Genomic DNA, 19033 nt, shown 5'->3' with positions numbered 1-19033 from the left:
GAGGGACAGATGTCATTTCTCTAATCTGTAACATAAAAACAAACCTGAAAATAAAATACTTTTTTCCAAATCAAATCTTTGTCCTCAAAAATAAGCTAGATATAATTCCTTGATGTTGACTCTTAAGATAACTAGTTCTTAATCTTCAAAGGCAAAAGACTTCTTAAAATAATCTAGTATAATCCTTTCATTTTACAGAAGAGAAAACTGAAGAGTCTACTCATTCCTCTTCGGCCCCTACACTAACCACTTCTATTTGTAGGGACTCTGTTATAAAGTCCAGCCAACTGTGGCAGAGCAGTAATTGGCCACATCAATGCAAATGCAAAGCAAAAAAAAACAAAAAAACCTACATGAAGCAGTACCAACTGCTAAGGTCCCAGGAAACCATCTGTCACAAAATATAAACATAGGGATTTCATCTATCATAAACACTATGTGTTCTGAAAACATTTAATAAGTTGTGCCCATTGTTTTTCTAGACAAAATGATGAAAACAATGTCCAGCCTGCAATGAGGAACTAAAAAAGGTAAGTGAGACACTAAAGGAGTACTGGACTAGGTGGTGGGAGAGCTGGGCTCTAATCACTGCCACGCACCTGCTGTGGATCGGTTTCCATAACTGTAAATGAAGCGTTTCATTTAAATTTTCTTTTGAGTTCCTTTTGGCCTTTAACATTCAATGATTCCAATATGCTAAAATGAATCCCACATTTAGTTCAAAGTCAGCACCCAGTGTTTTCAAATATAGAAAAAATTAAGTTTTAGGAAAAAAAATCTCTGCTACTTATTTAGTGTTAAATATATAAAATTCAGCTTCCTCGCGTTGTGTCTGAGATGATGGATGTTCACTAAACACTGTGGTCCTCATTTCATGATGTATGTAAGTCTAATCACCATGCTGCACACCTTAAACTTCAACAGTGCTGTAAGTCAATTATAGCTCAATAAAAGTGGAAGAAAAAAACATTCAGCTTCCATTTATTGCCTATGGTATTAATTAGTTCTACAGAAGGGCTTTATTGAAACAGGGCTCTAGTCTGATTACCAAAGACTAACCCACTCCATTCATCAATGTCTTAAAATAGCTTTAATTCCTATGTGATTTACTCTTTTATTTATTCCTACTGCTCTTCTCATCCAATCTAATTGAGGGGTTAGATAAACCTCAAGTTTAATCCCATTTCTGCCATCCACTCACATCACCATTTTTGAGGAAAACAGAAGCTCTGAAGTCATGGATTGTCTTGTAAATTCACACGAGATAAGGGATGCTAAACACCAGCACAAAGTATCTAATAAATCAAGTGTTGAATAAATATTTTTTGAATTAGTATTTTATTGATAATCTTGTCTTTTCCCTTCTAAACCATCTTGGTCTCCCTCTTCCCGATCTTCATTGCTAGACCTCAACAAAGCCTGGAGCATTCCTGGAGCAACGACCCCAGTTACACCAGGTGTCATCAACATGGGTCCCCAACTCTACTGCACCTACTGCAGATCCACTGTCGTCTCTGTTCTCTCTTCCTACTCTCACAGATTATGGCGCTGGTGGTGGCAACAGCAGGAATCACATTTATTTATTAAAAAATAAATATTTTTATTTCATGTCTACTATGTCTGAAGCAGAGAACCATAGCTTTGGTTATTATTCATTTAATCTTTCCCAAAATCCTTGGCATCTTATTTCAGAAAACGGGACTCAAACAGGTGTTGGTTTTTTAAATTGAGGCATAAAAACACATAACAAAATTTAACCATCTTAAATCATACGCAAATATAGAGTACAGTAGTGTTAACTACATGCACATTATTGTGCAACACATCTCTAGAGCATTTTCCTCTTGCAAAACTGAAACTCTGTAACACGGAACAACAACTTTCTTTTCCCCACCTCCCAGCCCCTGGCAACCAACACTCGACTTTTAAAAGTTTGACCACTTTACTTATAAATGGAACCATGCAGTATTTATCGTCTTGTGTCAAACATGTATTTTTACATGGACAGATTATATTCTAAATGTTTGTAGTTTGTTTGTTTTGAAAATTTTCTCCCAAGAAAGGATATCAAAATGATGATAAGGGCTTCCCTGGTGGCGCAGTGGTTGGGAGTCCGCCTGCCGATGCAGGGGACGCGGGTTCGTGCCCCGGTCCGGAGGATCCCACATGCCGCGGAGCGGCTGGGCCCACGAGCCATGGCCGCTGAGCCTGCGCGTCCGGAGCCTGTGCTCCGCAACGGGAGAGGCCACAGCAGTGAGAGGCCCGCGTACCGCAAAAAAAAAAAAAAAAAAAAAAAAAAAAATGATGATAATATTTCCAGGCTAGCTAACAAAGGTATACTTAATCTGCTAACGCTATTAAAAGAAGAGTGGCAACAGTGGGAAAGAAGGGCTTTATAGGCAGGGAGCAGAGGAGGTGGCAGCAGCCACTAAAATAAACTGTCTTTTCTAAATATTTATAGAGGCTAAGGACTTCCTATATTTAGACAGCAACAAAACAGAATTTCTTGACATTAGAAGAAATATTATGCAAAACTTAATTATATTGTCAATAAAAGTTTTCCTTGCTTAGTTCATTTTAGAGATGTCTTTGCTATATCAAAGGTAACCTCTGTTCAGAGAAACAAATTTGTTAATCCCTCATCTAAATATTCTTCAAAAGAAATGTGCAGATTCAAGAAACGTGACAGATGAGATAAAGTGAACTTATAATAAACAGCATGAAATACTATAGAAAATGGAATAGGCAGGACATCTATTTAAGGAGTGTACCTGTTACACTTGAAATAGAGTGGTATAGATGGCCAGGCAAATAGCACCTTCCATACCTGTACAAAAACTTTCTGGAGTAGTCCACGACGTTCTGCTAGAGGTAGCTCATTCTGTGCACCTCCAACTGCCTCAGGCACATGTGGAAGGTCAAAAAACAGATATAAACATTTAACCAGGGTGGAAGGCACTGACATCGTTGTCATGCAGTCCACGGTTTTCTGGAAAACAAACCGATAAATAAGTGAATAGACAGTTAGACAGATAGACATAACTGTACTTGGTGTAGCTAAGTAAGCTCAAATTTTAAGCCAGAAAATTATATATCAAAATAACTTTTTAAATGCCTGAAAAAAAATTAAAATGACTCCATGCTGACAAATACGTATTTCCTATTTGGACAAATTTGCTGTAACCAAATATTGAGAAGTTTGTTATTTAGTAAGGTATTTATTAGGTTGACTATTAAGAGGCAGCATGTTACAAAGAACATAAACTTTAGGATTTAGAAAAGATTTTAACCATGAACTTATTAGGCAAACTAATTTTGTTAGACCTCACCTTTCTCTCCTATAAAATGGATATAATAGTACATATCTCTTAGGGTTAATATGAGGGTTATATAACAAATGCAAAGATACACTGAGTACTAAATTATATATTAGTAGTTGCTTTACTATCACTTTTATTTTTATTGTAGATTCTTAGGGTTGGAAGGGCACTTGAAGGATATAGCCATCACTGACACAAAAAAATTTCTACATTATTTTCAAAGATTACTAAAGGAAGAAATTTTAGACATTCTTATGGTGAACATTTCAGCACTGTTAAGAAATATGATATAATAATTATAAAAATCTTTCCATGGTACAGTTTGGAATAGAAAGTTTTTCTATGCTGGAGATCAACAGGTTAGCATCATCTGTTGATCTGTTTATCAATTTTGACATTAAACATTTCCTGAATGCCTAGGGTATGTCAGTCAGTGTGTTGGGAGCTCGGCATGCAATGATGAAGGATCCCTGCCCTTCAGAAGACTGTAGTCTAGAGCAGAAGCAGGTTTGTTAATAACTATGATTTAATCTCTTATGTGTAACAATGGTAGTACATTCAGGCTAATATAAAAGGGAATGATCACCACTGGCAGGAGTAGAATGGAAAAGTGTCGGAATTAAAACAAGAGGGGAAAGATCACCTGAAGATACACAGGAGCTTAGGCCATATGGTACAGAATGTTTCAGGAACCTGAGTCCAAAACTGCTGACTCCTGAAAAGCCACAATAATAATGTCTAATCTTTAATGAGTGTTTATTATATAACAGGCATAAAGCTAAGCACTTTAAATACATGCTCTCACCTATTTCTCAAGTCATCCCTACAAGGTAGATTTTATTACTATACACTCCTTACTTTACAAAGGGAGCAACTGAGGCTCATCACTTATATACCCTGTCTGGGGTTAGAGAGCGGGTTAAGTGGCCCATGGTTTATACATGCTCAATGACCTATGCGTGTGGTCTCCCATTTTACTTTTACTTTTATTTTGCTGGGATTGGAGACCCAATGAAGTGTTACAAAGGCGTTATAGAATCAGATTTTAGAAAATTAGCTGGTGATAGTATAGACCATAGATTAAAGAGCAGGAAGGCGAGAGCAATTAGGAAACTAGTACCGAAAACCGTAAGAACGGCCGGGCTTGAACTAATGCAGTAGCCGGGTGACGGGGAGGAGAGAGCGCCTAAGGAACAATCCTTTCCAAGATCTGGCCCCTTTCTACATATCCACTATCATTTCCCTCTTCTAATACTCAAAAGCTCTCTGCAGTTCTCATCTACCATTTATTGTTTCTAGACACCCCACATCTCCATCTGACTCTCAATTTAAACGTCTGTTCATGCCTGAAACTTTCTTTAATTCCTCATCTTTCTTCCTATCCTCACCTACAAAATTTACAACTCCATTTCTATTTTCATAGTACTACATATAGCCCATTATTGCATTTTATGGTATTATCTTCATCCACTTCATCTCTGTCATCTACATGTTGATTCAGGACCATGTTTTTGTCATCTCTATCTCACTGCTGCCAACAGAAGATAGCATGCAAACAAGAAAGTCAGCTCAAAACATAACACTGGGGCTTCCCTGGTGGTGCAGTGGTTGAGAGTCTGCCTGCCAATGCAGGGGACACAGGTTCGTGCCCTGGTCCAGGAAGATCCCACATGCTGTGGAGCAGCTGGGCCCGTAAGCCATGGCCGCTGAGCCTGCACATCCGGGGCCTGTGCTCCGCAACGGGAGAGGCCACAACAGTGAGAGGCCCGCGTACCGCAAAAAAAACACAAAAAACATAACACTGAATTTTCTTTTTAAAATGTCTTTTTCCAGTTAGACTATTACTAGCTATCCCTTCATATTAAGCAAAATGATATGATTTTTCATTTCCATCTTATAACGGATAGATTAAAAGTACAACTGGGTATCCAAACCGGTAATCGGCAACATTTGTAATTTTTTTAAGTGATTCTTTTCTCCTGATTCTTTTCTTATGCTTTTAAGTTGGTCTATCCATTTGTGCACATTTAAGTTAATACACATTTACTGATTTTCTACCATGTTCTAGGTGTTATGGTATGACACAGTCTATGCTCACAAGAGAGAAAGAAAAATAGTGCAACTACAGAAAACATGAATAAAACTTAGAAATATTCCAATTAAACACTATTATTTTATGTATTATTCTAAGCCAAACCAAACTTTGGTACAGTAACGTAGAGGCATTTATAGCTACCATCGATAGCAAGGAGAATTGGTATTTTGATAGTCACTTGATATGGCCATAGATACATGAAAACAATGGTCTACTTTAGGACTATCTGAAGGTTACTTAGTACTTAGGGTGAATAAACATCTCCATTTGCCCAGGACTGAGGGGTTTCCTGGGATGTGGGCCTTCTATGCCAAAACTCAGATAGTCCCAGGTAAATCAGTACAAGTTGGTCTTGTTCGTTTTCTGATTTAAAAAACAAAACATAACACAATATTGCAAATCAACTATACTCCAATAAAAATTTAAAATATAATAAAATAAATAAAAAACAAAACAAAACAAAAACCCAGCAAATTAAAAAGGAAACAGGCCATTCCAAAGAAAAAAAATTCTAGTGCTGCTTACTTTAGGCTAGTAACTGGTTTCAGGATATGGTTACTAAGAAATGTGCACTGTTTCTCCTGTGGCCTGTCACGGTAGTATGATCGGTGTCACATTTACTTTTGTAAATTCCATGAGGTATTTGAAAGCCCATAGTAATTTAGACAATAGTCATTCTCAATATTGGTGTGGACTTTGAAGGTAATTATACTCTGGATTTTAGAAGGCTGAATAAACTTCCTGCATCCCCAAGACATCACAGGTCACAAATCGGGTATTCAAACAGCACATAAATGACTACATGCCATATGTATCATGACAGATGCTTAAAGCTGATTTAAAGGGAAAAAAAGCAATCTCCAGAAAAAATCAAGTAGGAAGGAAATATGTATTATCCTGAAAATGACAATATTTCCTTATTTTGCATAAAAGTTAGAAAAATTTTAAAGTCTTTTCCATGTCACTTATTCCTTATTAGCTAAGTGACCTTAGATGAATCTTAGATGACTCTTCTGAGTCAAAGTTTCCCTAACATGGGTTACAGAAATGCAGTTCCTGGGCTACTTCCCTCCAGCCACAGGTAGCCCATCTTTTTGCCCAGTGTGCTGTACAAATGGTACCATGCTCTATGTGTGCTATGATGTGACAAAGATGGAAAACACTGTTCTAATTTAAGCATTTCCTCATGTGTAAAATGGAAACATTAACCTCCTTATAGAGATGTTGTGAGAAGCATGAAATAATGTGTAAGAAGAATTAGAAGAATACACAGATTATCATAAAATCTTATTTGGATATGATGATAAATTTAATTTCACAAAATCCCAAGAGGATTAAAAAGACACTTCAAACATGAAAGCCAAGGATTTACCTGACCAGAGGATGCTAACAAATTAATTGTTGTCAGAAGCATCCAACCTCTACTGGCTTCTTCACTCTGATTGATTTCCAAGAATTGGACTATGGCCCGACTTGCAGCCTCTATAAAACCAAAGGAAAGTCATTAGGTAGAGAGAAATCACATACAAAATATGTTAAAGAGAGCAATGTTTTAATGGTATATGTAGATGTCATCATATCAATACAGAAATGTAAAAGTCAACCTATATATTTTAGGAAAAGGTACATCACAAACTAGTCAAAAAGAGTCACGGAACAGGGGAAATTTGAGTTAAACCTGCCTGTAAAACAAGTCTCTCTAGAAACTGGGAGGGAGGGATGGAAACAGAGAGATTAGGCACACTGTATTAAAACAAAAGTGTGGCTAGAGGAATGATCAAGAGGAACAACTGTAATAACATAGGGTTCACATTCTAGAAGAGCATATGCTGAGAATTAGAGTCTAATATCAATAGTAGTGACAGAAAATGCCTACTTACGAAGGAAGGTAAGCTAAGGGCTGTCTGTATTTGACTCTTTGGGCAAGAGGGAGCAAATGTAGTTTCTTGAGCAAAGTAGATGATGAAAGGATTATTTTAAGACTATTAATTTAGAGTGATGTGTATGACAAACTTTAAGGGCAAAGAGATTGATGGGGGAAACAAATTAGGAGGTTGGCTCAGTGATACACACAAGGGGTGACCTGAACAGCTGACATTAGGAAGAGATAAACAGTGAGGGAGTCATTCATAGAACTGTAGTGTTGGAAGAATCTTTGAAAGTCAACTTAGTTGATTATGTTTTTAAGGATAAGGGAAAATGGATAAATCCTTAACCATGCATTTAATTTTATCAGCACAGAGTTCATCAATTTTTACATTGTAATAGTAGATGAATTAAAGTCAGAAAATAAGTCCAATCTGTTCACTGTAAACCAACATGTTAATTTACTAACGTATACTTAACACACGTCATAAAGACACAGGATGTAGAATAGAATTTAGGTTACTTTAGAGGTATTCTTTCCTTTAAGACATTTAAGACAATCAAGATAAAAGTGTTTTATTCAATAATTGAATGATACAAAACTTACACATGATACTATGCTGGACATATTTCATCTTTATATACTTCCATTTGAAAGAACATGTTAAAGGAAAATTTTTTAAGATACCTTATTTTTACTGAGTCTTAACTGTACAACAAGCACTGTTTTTTGTGGGGTTTTTGCCGTACGCGGGCCTCTCACTGTTGTGGCCTCTCCCGTTGCGGAGCACAGGCTCCGGACGCGCAGGCTCAGCAGCCATGGCTCACGGGCCTAGCCGCTCCGCGGCATGTGATCTTCCCGGACCGGGGCACGATCCCGCATCCCCTGCATTGGCAGGTGGACTCTCAACCCACTGCGCCACCAGGGAAGCCCAACAAGCACTGTTTTAAGTGCTTGCAGATTCAACTCATTTAATCTTTATGTAGAACCCTGTAAGTTATTTTCTATTCTTAGACCCCTTATTATAAATTGAGAAATGAAGAGGATAAGTAATTTGCCTAGAGTCAGGGACAGAACTTATATTCAAATCCAGGCTGCTTAGCCTGTAAAAGATAAAGATATTGATAAAAAAATTTTACTGGAAAAGAGAAGTCAACAGAACCCTGGCTTACTTTGGGTATTCAGTATCTGGTAAATGTTGAAATTACTGTATTCATGATCACTGATTTTATAGTCTCTTGCCCCTCTCTAGAAAACAAACACCATGGGAGCACACTTTGTCAGCCTTGTTCAGAGCTGATCCCCAGTATGGAGCACATCACTGGTACTAAGTGGGCACTCAATAAACACCTGTTAAATGAGTGAATAAATCAACCCAGGGAGATCAAAGGACACATTGAATTCAACTTCTCAAGAACATCAGGAGGTTTGCATTTATTATGGGTAACAGAGATTCCTGAAAGTTTTGAAAGGGGAGTAATACAAAGAAAGCAATGTTCAAGGCTGATTAAATAGAGAAAGAAGAAAACAAATAAAAGAATACCATTGAGAAACCATCTTTAGCAATCATGGTTTAAGATCATTGGTAAAAACTAACCTGCAAATTTTTCCTGCAAGCCTACAATGGACCCCAGCCATTTGCTATATAACACGAGCAGTCTTTCCTTGATAGTAATTAAATGCTCATGTAAGGAAAACAGCTCCTTACCAGTTGGCTAAAATTCTTAATCAAAGGCTGACATGCTATGCTTTCATTTCCTAGGCTTCTTCGTAACCAGGCGACTTTGGTTTTAAATTGTGCATTTCCAATTTCGTAACTCAACATCTTAAAAAAAAATACCTGCAGTCTTCAAATTGCTTTATTTTACAATTACACAAATGTAATGAAATTCTATTTCATTAAAAAAAGAAACATTGATTGGTAAATCAACTGATCAATACCACCTACGTCTCTCACAGAGAGAAAAAAATATTTTGAAGAACTAAGCGTACTTTAAAAGATAAACAAATTTATCTCCCTGGTAGAGAATCTAGAAACCTACAGATAAGACACATTTTGAGTGACTCCAGATTCCACCCATAGTACTTAACACTATTAATATTAAAAGAAGTTTGGACAAATATGTTTTTTCACTGCTATTCAACAAGTTGCCAATTATGAACAATGAATGCCAATGGTTATTTTGAGAACCAAAACACCAAAAATGTACTCTTGGTTTGAAACAGTTCCATATATCTATCTGATCAATGGCATTTACAAAACTGTGTGGTTTCTTTCGTTTTGGTTGACAATGAACATTAAGATATTCCTCAAGATAAGAAAAGACAATGTATTTTCAAAAATGTCCTATTTGTTATTAAACATTACAACAGTTCAGTAGATTGCTGAGCTGATTAAATGAGATAATATGTATGAAAATAAACCTTGAAAAGGATCAAGATAGTATAATTATTAATGGTGTCCCTTTAACAATTTTACCAACTTAATAATAACAACTGCTCTTTTTGAGAAGAAGATAGAGACTTCAGTTACATCAGCAATAATGTATAATTATGTTATCTGGCTTTGAATTACAGGTGCATACAAAGAAGTCTTGACAATAGTTGTGGCTGAATAATACAGGAGAGATTGGAAACTCTCATTGATAAAATAGACTATCTTTACATAACAAACATATTCAGAAGAACTATTTTACTTTGCCATGCAAAACAACTTGATGGGATCTCCGAGTTTTCATTTTAAATAAATCAAGAAGCTCATTGTAAAAGTATGTAACATTTAGTGGTATCTTTAAAAAGTTATGTAGACAACATATTAAACCTCCATAAACCACAGAATTTCTTAAAACTTTGAAAAACGCTCCTAGTCAAAAAATATAGCATTATGATCTTTTATTTTCACCAATTTTTAACAAATACAAATTTAAACACTGATTTAACTTAAGATTATAAGATTATAATAAAAAGAACATATTAATATCAGCCCATCTTGAGAGTTGCCAATCATTTTGATTTAACCTTTAGCTTTCATGCTGCATTACAGTACACATAGTTAGGCCAAAAAATACAGAAATGCAGTTAGTAGAGCTCATTATTAGATTAAATAAGAATATGTAGACAGTTTTAAAGGAAATGTTAAGTTCCCAGTCTACACTGAGAGAGTGTAAGTAAATTCAATTAGACTGCATTCAGAACAACCAGAACACAAAACGTGTTAATAATAAGTGTAATACAATATTTTTTCCTTTTGCAAAGTCCATTTAAAGCATAGTCATTTTCAAACTTATGCTTCAGGATGATAACGTGAGACACATCAATAGTACTATTACACTTTTTTCATTAATGAAGAAACCAAGCCCTAAACGCCCATTCCCACCCCTCCCTTCCAAAAAAAACCACTTCCACGTTAGTGAGAAAAATAGTATTAGGACTCATAGCTTCCATGCTTCTTTCAATTTGATAATACATCATCACACCTTGGGAATGAAATTACCTGAAGGTGTTGTGGCTTTGAAATCCTTGGAGGACAGCGGGGCACACTGTTTTTCTGTTTAAAAAAAAAGGCTGGGTTGTCTAATTGGGGATTCACTACATTATACTAATCCCACCACAAGATGCACCAGGTGCCAACTGTGGTCAGCATCATTTGGCTTCTCTATCACTGGGCCGCTGCCCAGTGAGCATTATAGCACTGGGCTTAACAGTGGCACCTAGCATGCAGCAAAGTCATTAACAATAAACTGAAGATACTATTTTTACACAGGTGGGAATTTTCTCTTTCAATGATGTAAAATCGACATGTGACTGACCTTAGAATTAAACAGACTGCATGGCTGAACTTAACAAATAACTAGAAGAGATAGGGAAAAGTCTTAAGCCATGTCCTGTACACAATATGGCTACAAAATTATATATTTTTCAAATTAGTTGAAAGTCACTATAGATTTTTAACAAAACCACAGGGAGGCTATAACCAAGAGAATTAAGAGAGACAGAGAGAAGAGGACTACTGTATTACAAATCAGCCCATGTACCCACTTTGCACGTTGACCTACCTAAAATTTTCCATTTTTACTAACTTCTGATGGATAGATTTAAACAATAGAATTGCCAATAAGCATGGTTCCTACTGAGATATCTACAATGAATGTTAGAAGTGATCTGGTAAAAAGACTTGATATGTGAATGGTGATTAGGTAACAAAGTAAGTATTTCACACCAAATTCAGAGGAGCTCTGGAAAAATAATCTTTCTCTGATGCACAACAGATAGAGCCAATTTTCAAAAGAATAACAGAGGACTCATTCCACCTGCTTCTTTTTGGAGAAAAATTATGTGCATGTAAATCATAACAAAAATTACTTTCAATGATAACTTCCTATAAAATAAAAGGTTATGTGAGGTATTGAAAGCAGCCAAACTCATAGAAGCAGAAAGTGGAACGGTGGTTGCCAAAGGCTGAGAGGAGGAAGAAATGGAAAGTTGCTGATAAATGTGTATAAAGTTACAGTTGTGTAATATGAAAAAGTTCTAGAGATCTACTGTACAACACTGTACTTACAATTTACTGTACTGTACATGTAAAAGTTTGTTAAGAGGGCAGATCTAATGTTAGTGTTTTTACCACAATAGAAATCAATTGATCAATCGGAAAACCAGAATGGGATATGCAAGAAGAAAGATGATTCAGGATGTACCTAGATCCTCAACATCTAGAATTTTTTACTAGAAAAATCAAAACATCAAAAAATCTCCATGAAAGTACTTCTGATAACAGCACTGATCAAAAGAAATTTCCAATGTTCAAAACTAAAAATGAAAGAAGAGAACAAGGATTCCAAAAGCCAGAGTTCTTCAAGGCTGACAGAGGAGACACTCCAAAACTATGCTTTTCTCTCTTAAACATCAGTAAGCTGGCTTTTCTAACACTCTTCTAACTCTTAAAGCATAATGGGGTAGGGGGGAGCACAGAGAAATCCTATGTCAAAATCAGTAAAACTTTTTTGAGCACCTAATCTGTGACAAACATTCTTTTACAGGGGTGAACACAAGAGACAATAACATTAAATAAGTAAATAAACAAGGTACTTTCAGATGACACCAAACCTCTAAAGGAAGTATTTAAGGTGACTGAATAAATACTCACTGGTGTGGAGATACAGGATAAAAGATCTATATTTGAGATAGGGTGATTTGGAAAGGTTTCTCTTGTGGAGGTAAAACTTACACAAAATTGAATTGAATCTCACTGGATTCTGAAGTTAACGAATTTCAAAAGTTTAAAACTAAAACTTACATGGAATTACATGATATGAAAAAATGTATCTTAAAATACCTGGCAAACAATATGTCACCAATGGAAGAAGGAAGGGCACAAGGGGCTCTCTCTATGTTTGCAACTTCCTGTGAGTCCATAATTATTTCAAAATAGAAAGTTTTAAAAAAAAAACTTATGTAACTATTATTGTAATTAACAATGAGACATCTCTTCCATTTAAGATACTCTTCATTATTTCCCTATGGATATAAAACTGTAAAGAGATTTAGGAAAACAAATCTCCAATGTGGAAAAATGTTTTTCTACAAACATGCAGATTAGGTATTCATAAAGACAGCAACAGTGAACAGAGTATAAATAAGCTTTGGAATTTTTTTTTCTAATCTAGGGCTGTCACTCAAAAAAGAAAATGCAATGACAGGGGTCAACATGTGACAAAGAAATTTCCCTTCATACTACCTATTTAAAATAGCTAAAAAGGCATAAAACACAGAAATCTTATATTTAAGACAAACTTTTCACTTGTATAGGAACAACTGAAATCAATAAAGATAAAAAAAGGATGTAATCCCATTCTGGTGGAGAAGGGAAAAGACAGGAAGTTTACCTTAAACTATCTTGACCACCTCTCACCAGACTTGCTTCAAGGACTACAAATATAATTAAAACTGCCTCATTTTAAAATCCATACATCAATTCATATAATGTACAGCTTCTGATTAAGAGATTTTGTCCTCAATCTAAAAATACTTTAATGGCTGTTGCTCCAAAGACTCCATAATGGGTCCCCCATTAAAGATGGAAGGTTGAGCACATGCATTTATCTCTTCTCTGTCCTGAAACCTCACTGCTATAAACTGAATTGTGCCCCCCCCCTCCAGAATTCATATTTGAAGACTTAGTTCCTAATGTGATGGTATTTGGAGATGGAGCCTTTGGGAGGTAATTGGGTTTAGATGAGGTCATGAGGGTGTGTCCCTCATAATGGGATTAATACCCTTATAAGAAGAGACACCAGAGAGCTCTCTCTCCTGGAGGTGAGGCCACATTGAGAAGGTGCCATTTGCAAGCCAGGAAGAGAGATCTCACCAGAAACCAATCATGCTGGCACCATGCTCTTAGAATTTCAGCCTCTAGAATTGTGAAAAAAAATTCCTGTTTTATACTGGTCTATGATATTTTGTTATGGCAGTCCAAGCAGACTAATACGCCCACTAAAATTGTTGTTTAAGGATTTTCTTAAAACAATCATAAACCCATAAGTACAAAGAAAATAGGAAAGGTGAAAACAACAATGTTCTGGATACTAAAACAGCAGAGAAATTAGTGGGAACTGATTTAGCAGACTCTAGAATCTTAAAGCAAGTACAAGGAAAATACAAAAAAGCAGCTAACTACAACACAACCTCCAAGAGGCTCAGGAATTGGTGGCACTAAGTACCTTTAGAAACAGAAGTAAATGTGGGACTGTACACAGAAGGACTGGTGAAGTCTGTGTAAGAGCAGCTAGACCCCCAGATCCCCACTGTGTGGGTAGTAGACTAGAGATTTATTCACTAAAAAGAAAAACAGAGGATGTTTGGATTGGGGTGGAGGGGGGACAATGACATTACACCAGGCACAGTTGTGGGCTCATCATGAAGATAAAATAGAAGCTTATGTATTGATACTAAATGTTGAGGGTCCTCAAACACTGGCTTCTAAAATGTTCAGAGTCAGACATATACTGTCTAAGTAAACACTGGACATTCTTCTCTGGGGACTCTGTCTAGCTCAAGGGAAAGATGGTCGACAGAATGGCTTAGCAAAATGACCCTAGGCTGAGGCCCAGGCAAGCTCCAGCCACAATTACAAAGCTACCCAGCAACTTTCCAAGATTCCATTCTTATATAGCAGTAGAGGGCCAAGGATGAGACACGGGAGGACATTCTCTAATATAAAAGAGACAAAAATAAAGTAACAAAAAAGACTACCTGAAAGAAACAGACTGTGGAGGAAGATAAAAATCTGAAAAGAAATTTTAAAAAAAGAAAAGAAAAAGAAACCTCAGAGAGTTAAGAGAAGCCATGAAAGGAAAGCAAAAGACACCAATAAAAAAGAAAAAAAAATCTCTTAGAAATTAAAAGTATCGTGTCACAAATGGGGAAAAAAAAAACCCACGGAAGGAATATATGGTAAAACCAAAAAGCTCTCCTAGCAAAGAGAGTAAAAAAGCAAAGACAGAAAATAAGAGAGGAAAGATAAGAAAATGAGAGGGACAGTCTTAGGGGTACATGTGATAAGAAAGAGAAAACAGAGGGGAGGATATTATTATATAAACAATTCACAAACCTTTCTCAAAATTAAAGGCTATGAATTTCCAGACTAAACAGGTCCAGTGAGTACTCAGCATAATGTATAAAAATAGGTCCACTCCAAGGCATGTTATCATGAAATTTTAGAAGAGGAGGGCCAACGAGAGGATTCTAAATGCTTTTATAAAACACACACACAAACACACACAATACAGGCCACAGAGAAAGAATGGAGAATTTAGGTAGCTTCAGATTTCTTACTAGGAGTATAGGAATCTAAAATATGATGGAGAAATTATTTTTAAATTCTGAGATAAAATGATTTCCAATCTAGGACCTTATATCCACTGAAAGGAGGATAAATGTAATGCGAGCTGAGAGATTTTCCAAAACAACCTTGGGAGTTCAACCTAGGCTGCCTGGAGAAGGACCCACTGACCATGTTCCCAGAGGTGCTGCACCCAAGCTTAATTTTCTATGACACTCGTAGCTTCCACTCCCTGTGGGAGGGCCTGTAGCTTCCCCTGAGCCCCCAAGTCTCCTGGAACTAAACAGCTAGCATTCTCAAACAACGCCTAGAAACATCTAATAAGAACTCAGATTCAGTGCTCAAACAGCTTAGATCACAAACGGTGTTTCTTCACCATTATGATTGCATTCATGCTCTGGGTGGGGAATATCCCAAGCACACTTCTGTGAGATAACGAGGGTGATGGATCTGTGCCTTCTTTTCTCTTGTTGAAGCCTGGTTCTACAAGTTCCCCTTTCTGCAATAAAGCCATCCTGTATGATGTGATAAGTTTGTTCTAAGCCCCGTACCTGAAAGCTTGTCACCTTCCATGGTTAAGGGGAAGGAGCTCATTTTATATAGCAAGAGTCAAAGGAATTTTCACTCACAGATTTCTTTTTTTTTTTTTTTTTTTTTTTTGGTGATACGCAGGCCTCTCCCTGTTGTGGTCTCTCCCGTTGCAGAGCACAGGCTCCAGACGCGCAGGTTCAGTGGCCATGGCTCACAGACCCAGCCGCTCCGCGGCATGTGGGATCTTCCCGGCCCGGGGCACGAACCCATGTCCCCTGCATCGGCAGACGGACTCTCAACCACTGCGCCACCAGGGAAGCCCTCACTCACAGATTTCTAAAAACAAATACAAAATCCAAAAACCAAAATAATAACTGCCCTGCATCCTTTTTCAGGAGGCTGCTGGAAAAAATATTTTACCAAAAATGAGGAAGTTAATTTGAGAAAAAAGATGACATGAGATTTTGGAAACAGAGACTCTATCCCAAAGAGGTGGAAAAACATCCCAGGATGAACTGAGTGAAGATGAAAAAGTGACAGCTGTCCAGCTGGCCTAGAGAGCAACTACTACAGATTAAAGCAGACCAGAAGGTTCTGGAAGAGCTATTTGCAAGAAGATGAAACTGACAGAATATCTGATGTCTTCAATGATATTGGGTGAAATTCAGAAAAACAGAGGAGTAGGGGAAGAATGCATAATGAAAATGTAGAAAACTAGTTTTTTTAAAAAAAGGCAATTATTAACTCTGATTGATAGAAGTGGAGAAGTTTTCAAGAAAGAAAGAGTAATCAGAGTGTATCATATGGCTCACCTTTGTATAATGTTTTCAGTCACAATAATACAATGAATACTGATCTAATCAAATTATGATAGAATGATATGGGGATATAGAAGTGAGAATCTGTGGGATAGTGGTGAGCTTAAAAGTCTCACTTCTCTTGTGGTAAGCCTGGAGATGGTATCTAAATATGAAAAATCAAGGGCACACAGTATAAGCACATTAGTTAGAGACACAGAGGTAAATATCAAAAAAAGTTAAGAGACGTAAAAAGTCAGTGTATCTTAGGAGTGCAAAATGAGGATGAACCGGGATGATGGAAGGGAGATACTGTTTTTAATAAACCTATAAACTATGTGACCCTTAAAACCATGCACCTATATACTTTTAAAACTAAAAGTAAAAACTAAATTAAAAAATAGGATTATAGGGCTTCCCTGGTGGCACAGGGGTTGAGAGTCTGCCTGCCGATGCAGGGGACACGGGTTCGTGCCCAGGTCTGGGAAAATCCCACATGCCGCGGAGCGGCTGGGCCCGTGAGCCATGGCCGCTGAGCCTGCGCGTCCGGAGCCTGTGCTCCGCAACGGGAGAGGCCACAACAGTGAGAGGCCCACGTACCGCAAAAAAAAATAAATAAATAAAATAAAAATAGTATTATATAACAAAGGCATTACCGTTACAATTGGAAAGATAATAATTCAATGGGTGGAAACGATAAGTGATTTTTCAAAGAGACACTAGAAACAAAACTTAAATTATTGATTTCTTGGTCTAATGCTTCAGTAGGAAAGCTATCACTCAAACAACCACTAAAAACCAAAGCAACAAGATAAAAATTAAGATAAAATCCTTCAAACATATTGCTAATTTAGAAAATGAGTAATGGTAATTAAAATCAAAAAATCTTATTTTAATCTTGATTAAATGGGATGATACTTTATGAAGTTTAAAATTACCTAATTATGAATAAGAAGTTATTCAGGCAGCATTTATAAAAGGCCTACTGTGTAAAGCACTGTGGTTAAAGACTGTAGGCTATACAAAGACTAATAAATAGTTTATGGTCTAATAGAAAGATAAAGATACATATATAAACACCACTCGTGAAGCTGAGTAGTTAAGAAGAGAAAACTTTTCCTTTGATTAAGGAAATCAAGAAACATTCTATCTAGGAAGGGTGACTTAATCCAAGCTGAGAAGATTTAGATGTACTAACATGGGGGGAGATGCTCCTTCCTGAATGAAGCATCACAAGGATAGAAAAAAGAGCACAGAAATGTCTGGGACTATAAGTAACTCATGATTTGGTTGAAATATAGAAAAAGGAAACAAGAAATAAAAAAGGGTATGCAAAAATGGTGGGTATATATATGTATTTCCAGGTCCTGAGTTTGTGTTGAATGTCATGCTAGGAATTTGGATTTTGTTCAGAAGGAAACAGAGTGCTGTTAAAAGGGTTAGGTCAGGGGTGGTAGTGGTCCAAGGAAAGTAGCCTTGGGTAGAACTACTCCACTTGAGAGTAAAAGGTGCTGACAGTAAGAATATGACAGTAAGAATGGGAATGGGGACTGGTACTGAAATCCATGTGCTTAAAATCAGGTCAATTTTTTGTTAGATTTCGACAACACTTTTACCAAACTGTCCAGTCAAATAAATTAGTTTTTGCTGGTTTCTGTAAAAATACCTGTGGATTTGTTTGATGCTCTCCTTCGAATTTCTGTCACCATCAGTCGTGAGACTTGTGTTGTGAACTGCAGAAGATCAGAAAATTTTTCTGTCATTGTATTTGGCGGAGCATTTCCAAAAACCTGTGATGAGAAAAACAATTTTAATACAGCATTGTCAACTTCTTTCTTTCATTATGTGCTTTTCAAAGTGTGATATGACTTGAAAATCAAATAAAAGAAAGTATGCTTGCATAGTTACTTCGACCTGAATAAGTTTAAAACATATCTCTTTCAATAAATGCCATCTAACCACATTTTCTTATACATGTAAAATAATCTGTTGAATGAATAATTAAATAAACAAAATCTAAAAGCCAAAGACCAGTTATCTATAAAATTTAAATCAATCTTACTAATAAACTTTAGAAAATATAATGTAAATATATTTTCTAAAGTTTATATTTAGAAAATAAATATAAACTTCTAAAGTTTATAAATAAATATAAACTTTATATAAACTTTCTTTTCAGATTTATAAATAAATATAAAGTTATAAAAAATATAAACTTCTAAAGTTTATATTTAGAAAATATAATGGTAAAAGCAGGGACTTATCTAATGCTAAGTCCTGGGCTGAATACAGAATTTACTAAACTCATCTTATACCTCAGAATTTCTGAATTCTAACCATAATAATTCCCAAAACAAGACTGTTAATGAAAAGACTAGAATAAAAATGAATGAGAGGGTCATGAAATACACTTGTCTTTACAAAAATCTACACTAGATGAACTTTAGAATAAATCATTCTAAAACTGGCATAGATTCAGCAAAGAGAATGAAAAAAATAAAACCTGAACAGACTGTCATAGGAAAAGAAATAGTATTATAATAGCTATATAACTGGATGCATCCTGGAATATTGTTTTAAAAA

General features: G+C 36.2%; 1 protein-coding gene across 1 annotated transcript in view; it reads right to left on the bottom strand.

Annotated features, from left to right (window-relative positions):
• The window catches only part of WDFY3 (WD repeat and FYVE domain containing 3), a 174108-nt gene that overhangs the window by 144544 nt on the left and 10531 nt on the right, over positions 1-19033 (bottom strand). Inside the window, exons 2-4 of the mRNA XM_065878335.1 lie at positions 18117-18240; positions 6788-6897; positions 2828-2989 (exon numbers count right to left, since the gene is read on the bottom strand). Coding sequence (XP_065734407.1) covers positions 2828-2989; positions 6788-6897; positions 18117-18240 — 396 coding nt within the window. The remainder of the gene's footprint in view (positions 1-2827; positions 2990-6787; positions 6898-18116; positions 18241-19033) is intronic.

This window comes from Phocoena phocoena, chromosome 5 (assembly GCF_963924675.1).
Source record: "Phocoena phocoena chromosome 5, mPhoPho1.1, whole genome shotgun sequence".
In the NCBI taxonomy this organism is placed as follows: domain Eukaryota; kingdom Metazoa; phylum Chordata; class Mammalia; order Artiodactyla; family Phocoenidae; genus Phocoena; species Phocoena phocoena.
The sequence above is the reverse complement of the archived record's forward strand: the minus strand, read 5'-3'. Positions and strand labels throughout refer to the sequence as shown.